At 38.9% G+C, this 22,892-nt stretch overlaps 3 protein-coding genes across 3 annotated transcripts in view; 2 read left to right on the plus strand and 1 right to left on the minus strand.

Moving 5' to 3' along the window:
- Positions 1–2,274: 2,274 nt before the first annotated feature.
- Positions 2,275–8,122, plus strand: zdhhc15b (zinc finger DHHC-type palmitoyltransferase 15b). The gene is made up of 11 exons (XM_037675897.1): positions 2,275–2,398; positions 2,712–2,738; positions 2,839–2,933; positions 3,031–3,151; positions 3,408–3,477; positions 4,057–4,089; positions 4,171–4,291; positions 4,448–4,580; positions 4,738–4,864; positions 5,905–6,023; positions 7,750–8,122. The coding sequence occupies exons 1-11, from the start codon at positions 2,281–2,283 to the stop codon at positions 7,791–7,793; spliced, it is 1,008 nt and encodes a 335-aa protein (XP_037531825.1). The 5' UTR covers positions 2,275–2,280; the 3' UTR covers positions 7,794–8,122.
- A 1,176-nt stretch (positions 8,123–9,298) lies between these two features.
- On the minus strand, positions 9,299–22,024 carry uprt (uracil phosphoribosyltransferase (FUR1) homolog (S. cerevisiae)). Its single transcript, XM_037675346.1, has 7 exons — positions 21,451–22,024; positions 18,523–18,565; positions 18,361–18,430; positions 18,123–18,185; positions 16,275–16,436; positions 13,378–13,476; positions 9,299–9,654 (listed from the first exon to the last, which is right to left on the minus strand). The coding sequence occupies exons 1-7, from the start codon at positions 21,699–21,701 to the stop codon at positions 9,548–9,550; spliced, it is 795 nt and encodes a 264-aa protein (XP_037531274.1). The 5' UTR covers positions 21,702–22,024; the 3' UTR covers positions 9,299–9,547.
- The window catches only part of abcb7 (ATP-binding cassette, sub-family B (MDR/TAP), member 7), a 38,555-nt gene continuing 37,687 nt past the window's right edge, over positions 22,025–22,892 (plus strand). Inside the window, exon 1 of the mRNA XM_037675345.1 lies at positions 22,025–22,209. Within this exon, the coding sequence (XP_037531273.1) occupies positions 22,060–22,209 (150 nt within the window). The 5' untranslated portion in view covers positions 22,025–22,059. The remainder of the gene's footprint in view (positions 22,210–22,892) is intronic.

Here is a 22,892-nt window from a genome sequence, read left to right on the forward strand (position 1 = left end):
AGATTTTAACTTTTTGATGTTCACTGTCACTTAGCTTCAGTTTTTAATGAAAATATCAACATTTAAACAGCAAGTTAAAAAGATGCTACAAAGTCCAAACTCAATCAGGAAACGATGTGTTAGTTAGAAGATGCTCAGATTGTGGGTCTGAGTTGACCAAGCTTCAAATTACTGCTTTTCAAAAGGTCTCACATCGCCCCCTGTTGGAAAGTCCTGCAAAGTACACAAGTTAAATACATTTAAACTAAATGCCTGTTTTCATTTAAGGCTAAAAAATTTTAAAATATTGTTTTTTCAATAAATGTGACAATAAATCACTGTAGTTGGACAATCAACAGGAACAGTAAGCTCCATTTACTCACAGTTTTTTTTTTAGGTAAATGCATTCCTCTTCTTGCAAGTGCATACCTTCACCTCTCCAAGTTCTCTTTCACCTGTTCCCTGTTCTCACCACAGATCACGTCATCTGCAAACATCATAGTCCACAGGGATTCTTACCTGACCTCATCTGTTAGTCGGTCCATCACAAAAACAAACAAGAAGGGGCTCAGAACTGATCCTTGATACAATCCCACCTCCACCTTGAAGCTTTCTGTCACTCAGCACATCTCACCACTGTCCTGCTGTCCTCATCCTCATGTCCTGTACCAGTCTAACATACTTCTCTGCCACTCCAGATTTCCTCATGCAATAACACACCTCCTCCCTCAGCACTCTGTCATATGTTTTTCTAAATCCACAAAGACACAATGAAGTTCTTTCTGACCCTCTCTGTACTTTTCCATCAGCATCCTCAAAGCAAAGATGTCATATGTGGTGCTCTTTCTTGGCATGAAAACATACTGCTGCTCACAGATAGTCACCTCTCGTCTAAGTCTTGCTTCCACAACTCTCTCCCAGATCTTAATTTTGTGGCTCAACTTAATTCCCCTGTAGTTGCTATAACTCTGTACATCACCCTTGTTCTTAAAAATGGGCACCAGCACACTTCTTCTCCATTCCTCAGGAATTTTCTCTCCTTCAAATATGCCATTGAATATTTGAGTCAAAAACCTCACTGCCATCTCTCCAAGACATTTCAAAACCTCCATGGGTATGTCCTCAGGTCCTACTACCTTCTCCTTCTTCATTCTTTTCTGAGGTTTCTGAACTTCACCCTCACTAATCTTTCCCACTTCCTGGTCCACAGTTTCTATGACCTCTACTCCTCTTTCCCTTTCATTCTCTTCATTCATGAGCTCCTCAAAGTACACCTTCCATCTTCCCTTCACGTTCTCCTCACTTCTTATAACATTACCATTCCTATTTTTATTTAAGCTAACCATCTGCACATCCTTTCCAGCCTGATCCCTCTGTTGTGCCAATCGGTACAAGTCCTTCTCACCCTGTTTAGTGTTCAGCCTCCCATACAACTCATCATATGCCTTCTGCTTTGCCTTAGCTACCTCCCTTTTTGCTCTGAGTTGCATCTCCTTATATTCCTGTCTCCTCTCTTCAGTCCTCTCAATGTCATAATTCTTCTTGGCTAACATCTTTCTCTGAATAGCTTCCTGCGCTTCACTCTTCCACCAGGTTTCCTTATCATCTTTTCTTTGTCCATATGACACAGAACCTTCCTACCTGTCTCTCTAGTTACTATTGATGTGGTAGCCCTGTCATCTGGAAGCTCTTTCTTACTATAAATATGACCAATTATGATTTGATATTAATTATTTTATATTGTAGCTCATTTTCACCACTGAAAAAGCAAATGCTGTCATAATTGTGAGCTTCAACATCATCTTTATGACTTTCACAGTCATAAAATAATCAAATACAAAATCTGAATAAAGACTTTAAAAGTCATAATTGTGAAATAGAAATCTCATAATTTGTATTTCTTGATTATAAATAACTTTAAAACTCATATTTACGAATGTGCATTTTATAATTATGACTTTCAAAGACATAATTATAAAATGGACAGTGTTTGAGTATTTATTGTGTAGAAGGCATTTACTTCCATATATTATTGAATTATTTGCTAAATGATCAGCTATTCTCATTCCTAAACTATTTATATAATTTCAACTAGTGTATTAAGAATACTTACGTAAATATTTTCGTCATTTGGGTTTCATTCAAAACCAAAACAAGCAGAAATTGTATGTAAAGAATGAGTTGTAGTTGATGTACCTGCTCTTTCAGCTCAGTGTGCGGTAAATCGATCCCAGATGTCGCAGATGGGCGAAGCCCAGGAATAGTAATGGAGCGCCGATAAGAGTGAATGAATGATGGAACATGGCTCTCTCCAGAGGATTGCGATGCTGTCAGAGGGTTTTCTCTTGGATCCCTGTTCTTATTATCACAGCCGTCGTGTTGTGGTCCTACTATGCTTATGTCTTCGAGCTATGCCTCGGTGAGTGTGACGGACTGTATTTGTCTTTTGTTTCCTCACATCGCGCGCTGCAGCGTTAAACAACAATAACGTTATTGAGACACAGAGCTGGAGCTAAAAAAAAAAAAAAAAAAGGCGGAAGTGGCTTCAAAAATTTGCGCTTTATTGAAGTTAATTTTTATAAATGTATTACTTATTGTGAAAAAGAGGCCAGCGTTTATTGTGTTTTAATACAAAAATACAGCCTGGCTAGTTGTGTTAGCTTATTTTGAGGAATTGGACTTCTGTTAGCTTCCAGCTACTTTAAACGACTTTATTGTTCCTGTTTTGACAGTTACCATCCCTAATGCATTGGAAAAAGGTAAGCTACCTTCCTTATGTTTTTTAGTCCAAGCAGTATGAACATTCAAACTATAAATTTAACCCCTGTCATGGTTGTTTTTATTATTTTGTGCTCGCAGTGGTTTATTTACTGGTGTTTCATGTCTGCTTTGCGATGTTCTCCTGGACCTACTGGAAGTCCATCTTTACTCCTCCTGCTACACCATGTAAAAAGGTACATGGAAATTAAAATTTGACGGCATGAAAACAAATAATGACTGTGATTTGCTTTGGGCATACACTGAGGTTGTGGTATAATGTTTTTGGTTTAGTTTCAGTTGTCATACTCCGACAAGCAACGATACGAGATGGAGGAGAGACCAGATGCTCAGAAACAAATCCTTGTTGATATAGCAAGAAAACTTCCCATTTTCACCCGAGCTCAATCAGGAGGTGAGTTCCCCACAAGACGATCAAAGATGTCAAACTCTGGGGCTTTTGTCACAATTCATCACATTGCATGTGTGGTGAAATGAAGTAGTGCAATTAGCTGTGTGCTCTCCTGAGCGTCCAAATCCAGAGTAATCAGCCAATGTGATCTTTTCATTAGTGCTGATTGCTAAATGTGAACTCTAAGCCACAGGAAGTGTGTGAAGGTGATGCTCAGCTCAAATATCATCCATTCAACTAGAAATGTTCTTGTCTCCAGCTATCAGGTTCTGTGACCGCTGCCAGGTGCTGAAGCCTGACCGCTGTCACCACTGCTCCGTTTGTGAAACGTAAGCCTTACTTTTTACCCCAATACATTCACCTAAGTGGGCTCGCCCCAGGCAAGAAGTAATGTTGCAGGCTGGAACTCGTGATCATTAGAAATACCGGTAGTTGTCTCTTGGAGCAAAGATCCTCAGGACAAATCCGTGCAGCTCGTTGTCAAAAAGAAAACTGATTGCAGAATACATCAGGAAAAAAAAAGTTGGACTATAAAGCAGATTGTTTTACGATTCCATACCGTACCATTTTATTTATAGAGCACTTAAAACAGTGACAAGGCCAACCAAAGTGCTGTACAGACAGAACAACAGGTAACACACAAAGCAAAATACAAAATGAAGTAAATCAGAAATATAGACATAAATACGATGCAGATAATGACGACAAACCAGTGTTGGTATAGTATGATGGTATAGTATACGCTAGTTACAGTTTTGATAGATTATTATGATGTGAAAAACACCAGATGAACAGAGCCTCATTAAAACTCATTCAGCATTTGTTATTTAAAAAAAACTACAATGCATTGACTTTAAATGTTGGGATCTCAAGATCATGTAGTTTAATGTGTTGCTTTTTTCTTTAAGTTGTGTCTTGAAGATGGACCATCACTGTCCCTGGTAAGTTAGCCTATATTTTAAAGTTTAACTGATTGATCTGTAGACCATGCTCTGACCATTAGGGTTTCTTTTTCCTCTCAGGGTTAACAACTGCGTTGGTTTTTCCAACTACAAGTATTTCCTTCTTTTTCTTGCGTTCTCCATGCTGTACTGCGTATTCATTGCAGCAACAGTTTTTCAGTATTTCCTCAAGTTTTGGGTGGTAAGTGTCATCATTCCTCCTTTCAACAACCGACAGAGCAATATCACTGCATGTTTGCACAAATGTATTGATAACAGAGGTCAAAGGTTATTGTAACTTTTTTTGTAAAACCCTTGATTTTCTGATCTTAGTTTTTTTTTTTTTTTTTTTTTACAGGGAGACTTGCCAAATAGACCTGCTAAGTTCCACATCCTCTTCCTCATGTTTGTGGCGCTCATGTTTTTTGTCAGTCTTATGTTTCTCTTTGGCTACCACTGCTGGTTGGTTGCCAAGAACAGATCCACTTTAGGTGAGAGTTGTTTTTATTTAACCTCGCAGACATTCAACTGATGCACTTTCTGTTTTCTGAACTTAAAGGAAAAACCAATAACAAACACAAAACCCTGCAAAGTTGTGCGATGAAAGCATATTCTGACCCACAACTCTTTTTTTTTTTTTTTTTCCAGAGGCCTTTTCAGCTCCAGTTTTTGTCAGCGGACCAGACAGAAATGGGTTTAATGTTGGACTACGCAAAAACCTGCAGCAAGTATTTGGAGAAGATAAGAGACTGTGGTTCATCCCCGTTTTTACAGGGTGAGTTTTCAGTCAAGGAATCAAAGGCATAAAGTTTTCATTAGAGTTGTGCAAAGTATTGTTAGAAAATTAAATGGATGGCCTATCTTTCCTTTGAGGGACGGATATATGACTGAGTTATAGCTATTTCGTGTTTGCTAAGATTTATTAGCTGTGGTGGCTGTATTGAACTGGGTTGAATCCAGAAGTTTGTCACACGGCATCTGTGGCTGAGTGGTTAGAGCAGTCGTCCTCCAATGGGAGAATAGGGGGTTCGATTCCACCACTTCACATGTTGAAGTGTCTCTGGGAAAGACTGAACCCCTCATTGCCTCCATTGTGTGAATGTGATCTAAATCACTGATTAGTCTCTACAGATTCAGATTAGCTTTGTAGAAATATAGTAGAGTGCTATATAAGTACAGTCCATTTACCATTCTAGATGTACATCTAATATTAGAATACTGTACATCTAGGGACTTATGACATATTTTGCTAATATGACAAATACACACATGGGCAAACACGTTATAGCAGTGAGCCTTTTGGAGGCGGTGATAATAATCCAAATATAGGAATTATAGGACAATGGTTAAACAGTTGTGCCAACACTGAAACTATCCATCCATCCATTTTCTTGACCCGTTTATTCCATTTTGGGTCACGGGGGTCGCTGGTGCCCATGTCCAGCAATCACTGTGCGAGGGGCGGGGTACACCCTGGACAGGTCGCAAGTCCATCACAGGGACACAGAGACAAACAACCATTCACTCTCTCACTCACACCTAGGGACGATTTAGAGTTACCAATCAGCCTAACATGCATGTTTTTGGTCTGTGGGAGGAAACCGGAGTACCCGGAGAAAACCCACGCATGCACGGAGAGAACATACAAACTCCACTCAGAAGGCACCTGGACCGGGGTTTGAACCAGGGACCTGACCTCTACCAGTTGCGCCACCGTGCTGCCACACTGAAACTAAAACATGTTAAAGAACTGGAAACGGGTAACGGGCTTCAAATCAATTAACCTCTATTTGCTTTTGCTTATTTTAATGGCAGCCAAGGGAACGGCCACTACTTCCCTGTAAGGAGTCAGAGTTCTGAATCTCACAACCCCTTGTTAGCTAATGAGGACATGTGGGAGGAGTCAGATAATGGGTCTGAAGAAGGAAGCTTGGGTAAGTTTGCCTACATTTTGTTGTTTACACCCACAGAGATTATAGTTATTCATTTTGTGTCTCCACCTTGTACTTAGTGGTTGCCAACAACAGGTGCCATTTCTTACTTGTGCACTTACCACCATGTATTTCTGTGTCTTTGTTGAGGGTTAAGGTAAGGTTTGGGTTAGATGTCAGGAAAATGTGTTATGGGTTTGGATTAAGGGTTAGAGGACAGCGCTAGGGATTTGGCAAACACCTGCCTACCCTGAAATTACAGAAGGTAATAATACTAGTAGTTAATCCATTATCTTCCACTAGTTCTGGAGTCAGGTTGCGGGGGCAGCAGCTTGAGCTACTAATACTAATAGTCGGGTAGATTAAATCAACTTTGGGGCCGCTGCCAAGGAGGACATGAAGAGACCATGGGCAGGCAGCCATCTTTTGGTACCAATGAAAGCATGAGTGCGCAGTGACCAAAGCTAAAATATGAATTAACCTGAAGCCCATATAGACTGTAGAGTCTGTGAAATAATTAATTTAAATTCCCATAAATATATTGTTTGCAGTGTATTTAACTGAGTTCAGTTTATTTATATAGGGCCAATTCACAAGTTAGCTCGGAGCCGAGTAGAAAATAATTTAGACAACAGTTTTACCAACAGGATAAACTGGTTTGATGTTTCTAAGTAGTTGAATCTTGTACGTCTAACTTTTGTGAATATTACAAGTGTGGAGTTTTGCCACAACATAAAGTCCATTAATTGACCAATTAAGAAATACAGCCGTGAAGAAGAACAGTCAGGGTTACTATAAATACAAACATTTTCCTTCAAGGTTTTGGCAGATTTATTTATTTTTTTGTCTTAGAAAGTGTGTCATTACTTAAATGCAGTCATGACATTCTTTAAAATTGTTTTTGTGTTTTTCTTTGTACTTTGTGCTCTTTTAGCCGCTTATATATCAAAACATTCAACTCACTCAGGAGATAGGTGCTATGACTTTTGTACCGTTTGTACTTTTTATCTCTTGAATTCCTTCAAAAACATTTAGTTTGAAATCTGTTTCAGCACATGTTTTGACAGGTCATTTTGTCTGCTTAATTAACTTTTAGCTTGTCTTGTGCTACTTTAACTTTTAGCTACTATACTGCTCTTTTTAGCTTTTAGTCAACCTTTTACTTGTTTTTAGTGTTTACCATTAGGTTCTAGCTACGTTCTGCTGCTTTTAGCGTATCTTTTTTGCTTTAAGCTTGGTTTTTGTTACTTTGAACTTGTACCTGCCTTTTGCTACTTTTAGCTTTTAGCAAGCCGTTTGCTACTTTTGTGCTACTTATGTTTTAGCTGATGCTTTGGTACTTTTTTACTTATCTACTTTTTGCCAGCCTTTTGCTTCTTTTGTTTTTTTGCTAGCCATTGGGTTTTTACGCAGTCTGTTGCCTCTTTTTAGCTTTAACAGCTCAGTTTCAGGTTCTTCAGCGAGTTTTATTTGTCATTATTCACTCAGTATACATATAGCACTATCCGTATCCTCTTATATGTGTAGTTGGATACATTGGTGATATTTGAATTTAAAGACTTTCTCCATGCTGCTATACATTTCTGTTGTCAGTAACTGTGTTCTCTCGTCATCTTGATGTTTTGCTGCCACCTGGTGGTCACATGAAGCAAATCCTCAACCACCCGATTCAAAACCTGCAACAAAGGGTATCACTATTTTTCATCTGAAATTAATTCTCTCATTGCAGTCGAGGATATCGACCCCTCCGTTACCATAGAGATGGAGGAATAATTACTACTTGTACAGAGGATGTAAACTTTTATCGCACATACTGTGTAACCATGAAGTGAATGCATTCCACGTGGGACGCTGGAGGCGGCGAATCAAGAGGCTTACAGCCTGCATTTGGATCACGTTTGCCAATTTTCCCCTGACGTTTGAGATCATGATGAACGAAGAAACTCGATGGATAACCAGCATAAACGTAACCTTTCCTTAAAGATGAATTATTAGTTTTATTATGAAAAATAATTCAACCAATACCTCATCTAAAAAATGCATTTAATGTTTTTTTTGTGATAATTTATGTAGCTGAGAAAGTGGAAACATCTCTTCATGTTCATGCCAGTTTCAGAGTTGACTTTAGAGTGTCACTCTGTTTTTACAGTGTGGTGTTTAAACTGATAAACTTTAAACTTAATAAATAATAAACAGACTTTTAGTTTTTGCATTGAACATGAACACATTAGAAAATGCCTTACTTGAGTATTTCTTTACGCTGGGTGTGTTTTCTCCTGAGAATGTATCCAACCTGCGAACGCATCGTGTTGACACTTTGGACAGTTGCTGAAATCTTATAATCCTGGTTTAATGCAGTATTTTAACATCTTATAGTTTAACAGATCTGATCAGTCAAGTGGCAATAACCAGAAAAACTAACATTTATGAAAACTTAATGCTTTTTTCTTCACTTTTTAGTAAAGTAGTATTCTTAATATACTGTATAATAAGACCTAAATGCTGTTTGCTCATTTACCAAGTAAAACATGCAGTGATAAGGTTGATTTTAAGTCTGGGTTAAGCTCATTATATTATATCATGTTTTCTATCATATCAGCTGACCCCCGTTCTAAAACTGTACATATTTATAAAACTGATCCTCGTCTACTGGATGGAAGAGGACAGGAATCATCTGCAGTATATTGTTTTTTTTTTATTTGTGCTTATGTATTGCTAAATGTTTAATATCATAGAAAAATATTCTACTCATCAGTACTTTTCAGTTTGTGTATTTAACCAGTTTCTGATCATTATGAGTATGTTTGTCCTATAATCAAAAATGTTATACTACTTGATTGGGATAGTTTTAAAAAGTTTAACCATGCTTTATTTCTATATTTTGTTGGATAAGCCAAATCAAACGCTGCTGAAGTCAGAGAAATCGTTTTAAACTTTTCTATTTGAGATGTGTAGAGTAAAAGGTTAGAAATCCTGTCAGTGTTGGGCGGTTCATATTGTCCTATTTATTTTGATAATGTTCAGATTTTTTCCCATGTGTTGATAATTTTTACCTGCTGCAGGCAGTCTGTATATTTTGATCCTTCTGTAACACTTTAAACAACTGAAGTACTTTTATTAAAAATATAGGATACAAAGAGCATAGGACTGTTTAACCCAGCCGACAGACAAGCTAATATATAGCATGTTATTGAACTGTGTTTGGAGTATGATGATTGTGGTGCTTCCCCCTTTTTACCACTTCAGACCCAGCAGAAAAACCTCAACACGTCTTCTCTGTAAACAAATAAATTCTTTATTGATCCACTGGTTAACATGCAAAATAAAACGATCCACATTTTCATCTTTGTGGTTTTCTCTCTACACACAAATGGCAAAAAGCAATAAATACAAACAGTATGATTATTGATTTGGATTCACTTTCGAAACGTAAGTTAAGTAGCAGTACGTGGCACAACAAGGAGAACATGAGATCCAAGATAAAGCCAAAACACTTTGCTGATCGTGTTCCTCAGGTATTCCTCATTTCAGTCCGTGCCGAAGTATCTCTGTCCAAAATGTGTTGGAGCGACTGGGTGCACCTCTGTGGTCAAGATGGTGATCTCTGGGAATTCCTGGATTATAGATTTGGCTCCTAAAAGAGAAAAACGCTGGTTTACTTTTAAGTTTTTAAACTTAAATATGTTGTACACTGCCAGTATTAAGAAAAAAAAAGAGAAACTTGAACTAGAAGGAAATATGTAAATGGTTATCTGCTTCCCATAAATCACAGATGTTCACTGATGACTAACAAGTAAAAATCATCTCAGAGGCCTCAGATTTCAGCAATACAGTAGTCCCTCGATACTTTGCGGTTCAACTTTCGCGGACTTGTGGTTTTTCAAAGTACCGGTAAGATTGAACACGTGAAAAAAAAAAGAGAACTGTACAGGTCACACGATTGTCAACTTTAATATTACTCATGTGATTGGGACAGTATGGGATACTGTACAGTAAAAAGTTGCAGAAACAATAAAATACTTCGGACAGGCACTGCCATTTTGTAGTTTTCTCTCAATAAGCCTACACTGTATCGCTGCTCATAAGGACTACATTTCCCAGAAGCCCCAGTGCCTTCTGCTGAAATACTAGAGGGAAAGTTTTGATCTGATCGGAAAAAGTTTGGCGCTTATTACAGTCACTTCGGCGCCTACAGGACCTCCAGACCCATTGGTGAATTTTGAGAGCTGGTAGCCGGCCTGTGAGAACTTCCGAGCGGGACGCATGCCGCTGAAGGTCTGGCACTCCATCCAGAGCCCAGCGGGACTTTTTTCATCTCTTGGACCACTCAGTCGGACCACCGGTCCCACATCCCATCCGGAGCCCACCGCCACTATCTCGAGCCAGAGAGCTGACCAGAACCGGCAGAGTAGGTCTGCAGAAACGGAACAGAGTCGGACCGGAACCGAGCTGCTGCTGTTCTGAAGAACTAGTGAGTAAAATTTTGTAGATACATATAAGTATGTTATTAAAATTAGTAGAATTAAGAGTTTAGAACATTGCAAGAGTGAATAAACAATGGACTTCTGTAAGTTGTAAATCTTTAATGTTGGCATGAATAGTGTTGTCCCCAAAATAACCAGTTTTGTGATACTGTGCTGCTTAGTAAGATTTATTTAATTCATATAATTTAATTTTACCCAAAATATGTTTAATCTGCTCTACAATAGAAGCCTAGATCTTTAAATTCACAAGTTACAGTGAGGAAAACAAGTATTTGAACACCCTGCGACTTTGCAAGTTTTCCAACTTTGAAATCATGGAGGGGTCTGAAAGTTTCATCTTAGGTGCATGTCCACTGTGAGAGACATAATCTAAAAAAAAAAAAAAAATCTGTAAATCACTGTATGATTTTTTAAAATAATTTATTTGTGTGTTACTGCTGCAAATAAGCATTAGAACATCTGCCAATCAGCAACAGTTCTGGTCCTCAAAGACCTGTTAGTCCTCTAAAACTCCACCTCCACTGACTATTCTACATTAGAAGCAGCTGTTTGAGGTCGGTAGCTGCATAAAGACACATGTCCACCCCGCATAATCAGTGAGACTCCAACTACTAACATGGCTAAGACCAAAGAGCTGTCCAAAGACACCAGAGACAAAACTGTAGACCTCCACAAAGCTGGAAAGAGCTACGGGGCAATTGCCAAACAGCTTGGTGAAAAAAGATCAACTGTTGGAGCAATTATTAGAAAATGGAAGAATCTAAACATGACTGTCAATCTCCCTCGGACTGGGGCTCCATGCAAGATCTCACCTCGTGGCGTATCAATGATCCTAAGAAAGGTGAGGAATCAGCCCAGAACTATGGGAGGAGCTGGTCAATGACCTGAAGAGAGCTGGCACCACTGTTTCCATGGTTACTGTGGGTAATACCCTAAGACGTCATAGTTTAAAATCATGCGTGGCACCGAAGGTTCCCCTGCTTAAATCAGCACACGTCCAGGCCCGTCTTAAGTTTGACCATGACCATTTGGATGATCCAGAGGAGTCATGGGAGAAAGTCATGTGGTCAGATGAGACCAAAATAGAAGTTTTTGGTCGTAATCCCACTCGCTGTGTTTGGAGGACGAAGAATGATCCAAAAACACCATCCCTACTGTGAAGCATGGGGGTGGAAGCATCATGCTTTGGGGGTGTTTTTCTGCACATGGGACAGGACGACTGCACTGTATTAAGGAGAGGATGACCGGGGCCATGTATTGTGAGATTTTGGGGAACAACCTCCTTCCCTCAGAACATTGAAGATGGGTCGTGGCTGGGCCTTCCAACATGACAATGAAGCACACAGCCAGGAGAACCAAGGAGTGGCTCCGTAAGAAGCACATCAAGGTTCTGGAGTGGCCTAGCCAGTCTCCAGACTTAAACCTTATAGAAAATATTTGGAGGGAGCCCAAACTCCATGTTTCTCAGAGACATCCCAGAAACCTGGCTGATCTAGAGAAGATCTGTGTGGAGGAATGGACCAGAATCTCTGCTGCAGTGTGAGCACACCTGGTGAAACACTACAGGAAACACTTGACCTCTGTAACTGCAAACAAAGACTACTGTACCAAATATTAACATTGATTTTCACAGGTGTTCAAATACTTATTTGCAGCAGTAACACACAAATAAATTATTTAAAAAAAATCATACATTGTGATTTCCGGATTTATTTTAAATATTATGTCTCTCACAGTGGACATGCACCTAAGATGAAAATTTCAGACCCCTCCATGATTTCTAAGTGGAAGAACTTGCAAAGTCGCAGGGTGTTCAAATACTTACTTTCCTCACTGTACTTTATAGGAGGTCCTTATAATATATGAGGAATAAGTCTGGCAGTGTACAGTCTAAACAATAAGACTGGTTTGACTTGCAGCAGATCTTATGCTGCCGTTTCCCCCATATCTTCCTTATCCTGCCTAATCTGACGCCATTACAGAAAGGCATCCAAAAGTGTGAAGAACAACCTTAAAAAAAAAAAAAAAGCATAAGAACCTTGATCCTTTTGAAAACACTGAATTATAAAGTGCATTTTATGGCAACATGCCCTTCAGATTTAAATCTATCTTGTGTTGAAAGTGTATATTTTAACCTGACAGATTCACCGCAAGAAAGGTCACAGTTAAAAAAAAAATCCTTTTCAGGGAAACCTCGAACATTCATTAAATGTCACAGTTATCTGGTCATGTAGTTATTGGTGAGAATCTACCAGGCAGCTTCATAATTATCCAGCAACTACTAAAACTATTTAAATGGGCGCTTAATGCTGAGAAAACTTCATACTTGTAATAAATAAATTAATCTGATAAGATTAGCAGCCTCAACAAAGAAGAACGGTAATAAAGGCGATAAGAGTGACTCAGTTTTTACCACATTAAATTAGCTCAGTTTTTATAAATTTGAAGTCCATCTTGAATTGAGTTTGCTCAAAAAAATAATCTGTTGTAGATCTATATCCAATATTTACTTCCTGAAAGTTTCATTAAAATCAGTCCAGTGTTTCTTTCATATGATAACAGACTGCGTTGACTCCAAGAAGTTATTTGTCCTCATTTGAAATGAAGATATTGCACAAACTGTTAGCACTCAGAATATATGTTTGAGATCAGACTCAGTTCCTACCACACCAAATGTTAGATATGCATCTGTAAATAGTTATATCCATTTTTTAAATGTTCTTTTTTGAAGGCTGTGGTAGCCATTTTGAATCAGATTAACTGTACTCTCTAATTTCGTGAAAATTCATCCAGTGGTTCATGAGGTGTTTGGTTAACAGACAGCCATGCATAAACAAAAAGAAAACTTGATCTGAAGTTGTGAGCTGGCATACCGTGCGGAGTGGAGAAGAGGCTGAGGAGGATAATATGTCTGGGCTGAACTCCATGTTCTATCAGCACCCTCACCGCCTCGATCACGGTGTTCCCTGTACCTGCACAAACAGAAAATGTAGAGTTAGACGTGTGCTTCACTTCCCTCTGCTTACAAAGTCCCTTTAAACTGAGAACTAATCTCTATATTCACTTAAAACACGCTGAATCAGGATTATATAAAAAGATGAGTTAAAAAGTTAAAGTTTGTGAAGCCTTTAGAATTTTCTATATTTTTGCATAAATGTGACCTAAAACATCAGATTTTCACACACGTCCTAAAAATTGATAAACAAACGAGACAAAAATATTATAATTGGTCATTGATTTATTGAGGAAAATTATCTAATATTACATATTTGTGAGTGGCAAACGTATTTGAACCTCTGGATTAGCAATTAATTTGAAGGTGAAATTAGAGTCAGGTGTTTTCAATCAATGGGATGAGTAGGTCTGTCACCATAACAAAGTTTGCTGGGTGATTGTTTCTGAAATTATTGCGATAAACGATAATATTGTTTGAAATTTGACAATAATTAGTAATTATTGGCAAATTTAAGAGGAAATGTTTGTTAATTTGTTTTGCATGCAACTTTTTTCAACCACCGGATGGTAGTATAAGACTGTTTGAACCGACGGATGGATAGTGAGGGAGCGAGCAGCATGTGTCTTTAAGACAAATGGGAGAGAGGCCCCTTGATGTGTCATAGGCTGTTTCTCTTCGGTTCTCAAAATGGTGGACGCTCGGTGTGGTTTGAGCTCTTTAGCATAGCATTTTTCACACAAAGCTTTTAATTAAAAAAATCAGCAAACAAGTTCTCAGCTTCTTTTTGCAGAAAAAAAAAACAAAAAAACTTTTTATAAAAAGCACTGGTTTCAACCGTGAATTTTGGAGCTTCGACAAGACGGAGTTTTTTTCCCCCCGAGGTTGGCCTGTTAGCTTAGCTCGTAGCTTCTCAGCTTAGTAATAGAAAGAGAGACACGATGAAACGATAAAGCTGATAAATGAAGATGAGTTCAATAATTTTCATTTATCATGTGATTAATTGATTTGTTTATTGCAAAAGGCCTAGGAATGATGATCAGGTGCGATTGGACACCCTGTTTGATTTAAAGAACAGGGATCTATCAAAGTCTGATCTTCACAACATGTTTGTGGAAGTGGATCATGACAGGAAAAAAGGAGATTTCTGAGGAACTCTGAAAAAGAGTTGTTGATGCTTGTCAGGCTGGAAACGGTTAAAAACCATCTCAAAACAGTTTGGACTCCACCAATCCACAGTCAGACAGATTGTGTACAAATGGAGGAAATTCAAGACCATTGTTAACCTCCCCAGGAGTGGTGGACCAACAAAGATCACTCCAAGAGGTCACAGAGGACCCCAGGGTAACTTCTAACAACTGAAGGTCTCTCTCACATTGACTAATGTTCATGTTCATGAGTCCACCATCAGGAGAACTTGAACAACAATGGCAGGGTTGAAGGAGAAAGCCACTGCTCTCCAAAAAGAACTTTGATGCTCGTCTGCAGTTTGTTAAAGATCACGTGGACAAGCCAGAAGGCTGATGGAAGAATGTTTTGTGGACGGATGAGACCAAAATAGAACTTTTTGGTTTAAATGAAAGTTTTAAGTTTGGAGAAAGTAAAACTGCATTCCTGCATAAGAACCTTATCCCATCTGTGAAAGATGGTGGTGGTAGTATCATGGTTTGGCTGCATCTGGTCCAGGATGTCTTGCCATCATTGATGGAACAATAAATTCTGAATTATGTCAGAAAATTCTAAAGGAAAATGTCAGAACATCTGTCCATGAACTGAATCTCAGGAGAAGGTGGGTCATGCAGCGAGACAATGATTCTAAACACACGAGTCGTTCTACCAAACAATGGTTCAAGAAGAATAAAGTTCATGTTTTGGAATGGCCAAGTCGAAGTCCTGACCTTAATCCAATCCAGATGTTGTGGAAGGACTTGAAGCAGCAGTTAATGTGCTGAAACCACCAACATCCCAGAGTTGAAGCTGCTCTGTACAGAGGAATGGACTAAAAATTCCTCCAAGCTGGTGCAGGACTGATCAACAGTTACTGGAAACATTTAGTTGCAGTTAATGCTGCACGGGCTGAGGGAGGAGGGGGTCACACCAGATACTGAAAGCAAAGGTTCACATACTTTTGTCACACACAAATATGTAATATTGGATCATTTTCCTCAATAAATAAATGACCAAGTATAACATTTTTGTCTCATTTGTTTAACTGGGTTCTCTTGATCTACTTTTAGGACTTGTGTGAAAATCTGATGATGTTTTAGGTCAAATTTATGTAGAAATATAGACAATTCAAAAGGCTTCACAAACGTTCAAGCACTGCTGTATATATCAGATGTTGTGAACTGTGAGTCTTGATTCAACTGTTCAGCATGTTAGCGTGCATCAATTAAACCCTCTGTTCTGACATAATAAACTATGCTTCCAGCCGAGCACTTCCACCATCATCTTTTTTAAAGTGAGAATAGAAAAATGCAGCTTTATCACATCAGGAAACCGGGACTATTAAGATACTATTTTTGTTGGCCCTCATTATGCCATTCAGCAGCCTGGTGGCTAACTCTTCGGCAGTGTATAATTTACCCCATGAGAGCTGTAATTATCAGAGCAGTGTGAATGGGCCTGTATGATGTGGAAATGCAGACTTGGTGGTGAGGGTCAGCTCAAGTGAGACTTCTCAGAATTAATAAATACATAAAATGTTTTTTTTTTCCGCATTTGCACAAAATTAGACATGTCTTGACATTTACGTGCAACTGAAGGTGGTTAACTGGAGTCAACATGGAAATCAAGGCGTGCTCAGCTTTTACTTACTGAGAATTGGGTACATGAGCAGCACTTTTCTTCGGTACACATCTGGGGGGAACTTAGCATAGTAGACTTTGGCCTTCTGGGTCTCCTCGTCACTCTGGATGAGGATCTTTCCGATGCGGATGGAGCGGCAGCAGTCTCGGAGACCCTGCTCCATGGCCTCACCTGCGAGATTCAAAGATTGTCTCTTTACACGCGACTGTGTTTGTTATTTTTTATTAGTACTGATCAAATTAAAGGGGTCTGCTTTCATGTCAGTTTGAGGCTCTGTTTACACGATGCACATTTTAAATGAAACCATCGCTTTTCTGCAGCATTTAGCTGTTTGTGCACAAGACAACAGCGCTCGTTTCCTCTGGAACTGAAGGTTTCTGAATCTGGGTCTCTGAGTGGAGGGTTTTGGAAGACCCACCACAGAGGTGTGAAATCGCCGGGTGCTCTACCCGTGGTTGCAGTCAAAAGGTTTTTTTGTGTCTGTGTGAGCAGCAGAACAGCTGAGCTCAAAGTTCTGTTTGTGCTGTTCACCCTTTTCAACATGTAGGAGCAGCTGGACCTCATCCACAGTCCAAACTAAAGGTTCCTGTAGTCATTTTGGATAAATAAAACCACTTTGTCTCATGTTGCGACTGCATGTGAATTTCACCGAAACCTCAGTGATGCCAAATAAACCATACCATACTATAATTACTCCTTTTAGAACCCCCTCCTTTTCTGTCCACATGAACAACACACAAGAAAATGCACCTCACTCAAATTCAAATTCAAAAATACTTTATTAATCCCAGAGGGAAATTATTTAATTATTATTTAATCATTTATTATTTACACTCTGCACCTATGATAGCTTTAATCCACATACATGAATTTTAAAGCAACTGTACGACATTTCTTCATTTCCTATCTGGCAACGCTACAATAAACATTAAAAAACATTAATGTTTCTAGAGATCATTCTTGCGTAAACAGAGCCTTTGACTATCAACTAATGATGAGAAATAATGGATATATACCGTTGATCAAACCTTGAAAATAACATTATGCACAGTCTCATGTGATAAGAGCTTGTGCAACATGTTAGCATCAGACTATGAGGTAAATGACTCAGTTACTACCACATCAAACTTTAGCTCAATATCTACAATTGTCACTAAACAATAGTCATATTTGTGTTTGCAAAGATCAACTAGTTCCATTAGATTGACTCCAAAGGTTAATCAGTTATAGATCTAATGTGTTATGGATTAACTTAAGTTTTAATAAAATATGCCTAGTGCTTTGTAAGATTATTTTCACAATAGATGATGGCTCACCCAAAAGTTAATGGCAAAAGTTTAAGTTTTTTTTTTTATGAGTAATGCTCAAAGCATGAGTCAGAGATGACATTCAGCTAGTTCATCAAAATTTAGCTCAATATCTGTAAAATTGACTGAGTCATTCATCTTTTGTTGGTTAAGGTTGATTAACTGTGGCAGCAACTTTGATTTGGACAGATTTTAAAGGTTAATCAAGTTTTGACATGCATCCAAAGTTCACTTTCTGGCTATTTTAATAATATTCATCCAGTGGTTCGTGAGATTTTTTTGCAAAATGAGTTTATTCCAACATTTAATGCCAAAGTAATCTTGCACTATGAGTAGCATACAAAGTGTGTGTTACATATTACTCTTGGCTACTACCACACAAAATTTTAGCTCAATACCTACATAACTATAGACTCTTCTTGAGAGTTTACATTTAGATGTGTGGCTCTGCAGAGCACAAGTAGCAGATCAGCTCTTTAAGCAAGACTCATCAAATGCCCTTAAAAAGAAAGTCTAACTTGCTGGAAGTGCTGCAGCAGCTTTAACTTACCACTCCTCATAATGCTGACTCCACAGTTGCCTCGTTCAAACCTGACACCTTCATACTTGTACCCTGCGGGGAAAATTGAAGCAAGAACAGTCACAAAAGAACCTGCTTTCATTAAGCCCACTCAAGCATATATAAGTCTGCGTGTGAATCGCTTCACTTTTAGAGCTCAGCTTTTTTTTTTTTTTTTTTTTAACCTTCATTATCAAACTTTACTTTATCATGAAGGAGAGATTCTCACCTGTTGGAGTGGTCACAGTGCACTCAGAGAACGGAAGCTGATTCAAGCCCTCTTCAACTACTAGTCTGATCTGTAATTGCACATAGACAGAAAAACAAAGTCGTGTACTTTATAAACATAAACACAGAGTTTCATTAGGCAGCAGCACAGAAATAATCTTACCAGTCGGTCCGCACAAAAAACAAAATCTCCTCTGCTGGTTGTTCTGAAAATATAAATATAAACCTGATTAGGTGAGTCTAGATTGTTGGTCTATGCTCATCAATACTTTTGATCTTCTAGACTTCAACCTAAAATCTTACAGTTTAACATTTTAAATTGAATATTTTTTGGGGGGATTGGGTGTAACATTAAGCTCAAAACACTTAAATGTTTAAACAAAATGTTTTAACACACTAAGCTGTTAATTAATTCAATTCAGTTTATTTATATAGCACCAAGTCACAACAGAAGTTGTCTCAAGGCACTGAACAGAAACATTCACATACATAAAAAAAAAGCATTTAGTAAAAGTTATCTATAAGGAAGCCAGCAGATTGAGTTGGAAGCTTCACTTCGTTGCAGTCTCCCATCCTGAGCAAGCACAAAGGAGACAGTGGAAAGGAAAAACTCTCTTAACAGGAAGAAAACTCCAGCAGAACCAGCCTCAGGATGAGCAGCCATCTGCTTCAAACAGCTGGGGTCTAGATGTCTTAAGTAGAAATATATGACAGCAAATGGTATTTCACCCTTAATTACCAAAAATATTTAGAGTTTTCCCTAAATTAACTTAAATCATTTTGTAATATGTACAGTATCCTAAATATTGTCCTTTCTCAGCTTAACTGGAGTTCTGTTCACCCAGTTATACAATCAAACTAAAAACTTTGCTAATATTACTGCATCATCTGTAAATGTAAATATTAGGGGTGTAGTGGTACATGTGCATGTAGCATGATGATTCGGTACTGACATTTGAGACGGGTACAAAAACTAGACAATAAATATGTTTGTCAGTAGAGATGTACCGATCCGATACAACATCGATATCGGTACAGATATCGGAAAAACTTCTTGCTCGGGTATTGGTGACAATGTGACCGATCCATGACTGGGCAGATCTATTCACTTTAATTCTATGCTTTGTGCTCTGAGTGACGTCACGCGCTAACGTACTGACTGAACAAATTAAAGTTGTGTTGTTTACATGTTTGACCAAGCTTGTGAAGCTCTTGGTGTGTTTAAGTGTGCTGTTATTATGGTGCAGAGTTGTCAATGAATTTGTAATTCAGTACATTCATGTCTGCGTTTAACAAAACAAATGTTTTAAGTTAATTCAGCACTGGGTTTGTAAGCTCAAACATCCAGGTAGACAACAAAAATGGCTAAATCATGTCATCTGGACCTGTTTCAGAAACAGGCCCAGATGACATGATTTAGCCATTTTTGTTAATTCAGCACAGTTTTTCTGTATCAGATCGGTATCGACAGATAACATACATTAGGGATCGGTATCGGATCAGAAGTGAGAAAAAAAAAAAAGTGGATCGGTGCATCCCTATTTGTCAGCTGATCATGGCTCCCATCTATAAGCAGGCACAAATATTTTTTAAACTGCACTTTGATAACAGCCTCAGCAGAAAAGATGTAGAGGAAGATATTATCTAAACACTAGAATGAGTCAAGCACGAGTAGCTGGGTCAAAATAATACGCAGAAGCTCAAAGACCTGACTATTTCAAATCAGCTGTGGGAAAAAAACAACTACTGTCCCAGTGATTGCAGACAGCTACAACAGGAGGGAGAGGTACATGTACACAGTAAAACATACAAGAGTAAAAAGGTACCTTGGATTACCTTAAATTAGGGGTATCCCAATACTAGTTTTTTAAAGGCCAAGTACAAGTACTTCTGCTTGGATTTGTAAATGGTAAATGGACTGCACTTATAGCACTTTTCTATCTGATCAAGACACTCAAAGCGCTTTACACTACAATCTGTGCCCTCATTTACCCAGTCATATAGCACTCTACTATTTCCGTACAAAGACTAATCAGTACTTTATCACATTCATACACCGATGGGAAACACATCAGAGGCATTTAGGGGTTCGGTGTCTTGCCCAGGGACACTTGGGCATGTGACTGCTGGTGGAATCAAACCTCCCGGAGGACAACTGCTCTAAGAACTCAGCCACAGCCGCCCCTTGTGCAGATACAGAGTACCAATACAGAGTAGTTAATGAGTTAGTACTTAAAACATTACAAAAGGACTTCAGAAATATTCATTTAATTAAGAACATCAAATTATCTGACGTCTTAACATCAAATGTGTTTTATCTCAAAATATCTCCAAACTGACATTTTCTATGTTTTTGCCCTTGGTTACTTGTGAAGTGCAAGAGAAAATGATGTCACCAAGCATAGCAGTGGTGTTGGCTGAAGTGTTGTACAACTACCAGTATTTGAGGATGGTATTGGTCCGATATCAATACAGCACTACCTTCAATTGTATTTTCTTTGTACCTTAGGATGTAAAAATATACCAGTATTCATGTACCATGCCTGCATGTTTTGGGGTACTACCTGCATCATTCAAAGAGCAGCTATAGTGACAAGCTAATGAACATTTTTAGGGACGTGCGCACCTCGATTTGTTTTGTGTGTAAATGGCAATTAGTTGTGCCAGATAATGAGAACAAGCTTTGTCCTACACTACAACCGCTGCCAAGTTTGGTGTCTCACATTTTTATTTTCGAATTAAAAAGATGTTGCTCACGTCTGTGTTGCATCAGGTGGACACACGAACACTGTTCAACGTTCAGATTGGATGAAAAATGAACAATGATGTGACCTTTTAAGTTTTATTTTGTGGTGAAGATGCAAGTTTAATCCTGCCTTGCTATCCAAGACCTTATCACTTGCAAGGTTGCTTTGTTTATCTGATTTCCAGCCTGTCTGTGGCTTAGACACACCCTTATCTCCAGTAAATGTACAATATGATTTTGTTTCCGGGTGAAACAACTGTTCTTTTCTTTTAGAGACACCAAACTGGCTACATTTTCCTACGACTCCTGGACCATTAAGGCCAGTATAGAGGAGTGGGAACTCACTTGTCTCTGATGATCGTCTGTAGCTCTCGGACCTGGTCGTTCAGAGGAAGCAGTTTGAGCTGGGGTCCCAGGTTCAGGTGGTCATGGCTGACAGGGACAGATTGTTGCGTAGTAACACCATCACCCGGTTCGGCGCTGCTGGTTAGTACTGCAGGCACACTGCTACTGCTGTTGTTGGCAAACCGAACCTGCTTCATTGGATGCTCTTGGCCGCTGCTTACATTGTTCAGTTGCTGATTGTGGCATGGCATCCTGAGTTTGGGACGAAGTGATTGTCGTGCTAAAGCTAGTTAGCGCGCTTCTTGTTACTTGCTGACCCCGTTCGGTGTCCGACAACGGAGGCAACGTGCTCCTCCTTTTGACCTAAACTCTAGTTTTCACGACTTACGCGGCTAATACAAAGACAAAAACACGAAGAAGGCATAAAAAAAAAACACCGCAGAGAATGCACCGAGCTTCGTTCAAGTCAATTTAACAACTACTAAAAACCCAAAACGTGGCGTCGACTTCCACTGATCGCCCGCTAGCTGTGACGCTCCGCCGCTCGTTGACCAAAGCCGGATGTGACGTAGCCGGCGTGTTGACGAAACGTCTCCCTCCTTCCTCAACATGGCGCTGATGTTGGCGCCGCTAAAATGCGGCTTTCATATCCAAAGACGAAAGTTAGCGTTTCTCATTCGTCAGACGAGTTCTTACCACATTTGGAGTAAAAGCTGCAGTGAAAACAGGACTAAATGCAAGCGGAAGGACACATCTGTGGTGAGTGAGGCGGTTGACTGATGAGGACACGGTGTTTTTGGACAAGAACAGATAGTTAAAGCGCTTTTAACTAACTTTTAAGAGACGGGAACAAAACTTCAACGAGATAGTTTGCGTGGTGTTTGCAAAGCGATTGATAAAGTAGTAACTGGCATGTAAACTTATGCTTGACAACTTGTTACTCTTTTAGCTTTAGAGTTGTGTTACTTGTTCGTAGGTGTTATAAACTCATTTTCGTAGAGACATAAAGTGTAACTAAATGTCAAGCGTATGGAACATATACCACATGTTTGTGTTTTGAGCAGTTGGTCAGATGCTAACCCTGCGGGCTAACCCTGGCCGTAGTCACGTGCTACCAGGGCTAGCTGACAGGTTTAGATAAGATAGTCTGTCCCACCCGGGACAACAACTGGTCTTACTACTTATTAACTGTTTATCTCGTGTCAACTCTTAAGTCAATGATCAACTGAACTCAATTAGAGAATTTCCTCCACAAATCAACTGGATTATCCTGTTTTTCACACATTTATCTCCTACTAAATAAACACAAACATAAATGCAAAAATCAGAACCAGACTTTATTAGTTCAAGTAACATTTATTTTTTATCTTTGGTGCAAAAAGGACAAAGGGTAAATCCGTTTTAACTAATCTCAAATTAGGGAAGTAGTGATGATGACCAAT

Source organism: Nematolebias whitei, chromosome 4, assembly GCF_014905685.2.
Source record: "Nematolebias whitei isolate Nwh7 chromosome 4, NemWhi1, whole genome shotgun sequence".
Classification (NCBI taxonomy): Eukaryota; Metazoa; Chordata; class Actinopteri; order Cyprinodontiformes; family Rivulidae; genus Nematolebias; species Nematolebias whitei.

Coding starts and splice junctions, on each gene's coding strand:
- uprt (XM_037675346.1), bottom strand. CDS start 21,701: ATGCCATGCCACAATCAGCAACTGAACAATGTAAGCAGCGGCCAAGAG. Junction 16,437..18,122: donor AGTCAGCATTATGAGGAGTG/GTAAGTTAAAGC, acceptor TGAATCTCGCAG/GTGAGGCCATGGAGCAGGGT. Junction 13,477..16,274: donor GCTCATGTACCCAATTCTCA/GTAAGTAAAAGC, acceptor CTGTTTGTGCAG/GTACAGGGAACACCGTGATC.
- zdhhc15b (XM_037675897.1), top strand. CDS start 2,281: ATGGCTCTCTCCAGAGGATTGCGATGCTGTCAGAGGGTTTTCTCTTGG. Junction 4,865..5,904: donor TTCATCCCCGTTTTTACAGG/GTGAGTTTTCAG, acceptor TTTTAATGGCAG/CCAAGGGAACGGCCACTACT. Junction 6,024..7,749: donor GTCTGAAGAAGGAAGCTTGG/GTAAGTTTGCCT, acceptor CTCTCATTGCAG/TCGAGGATATCGACCCCTCC.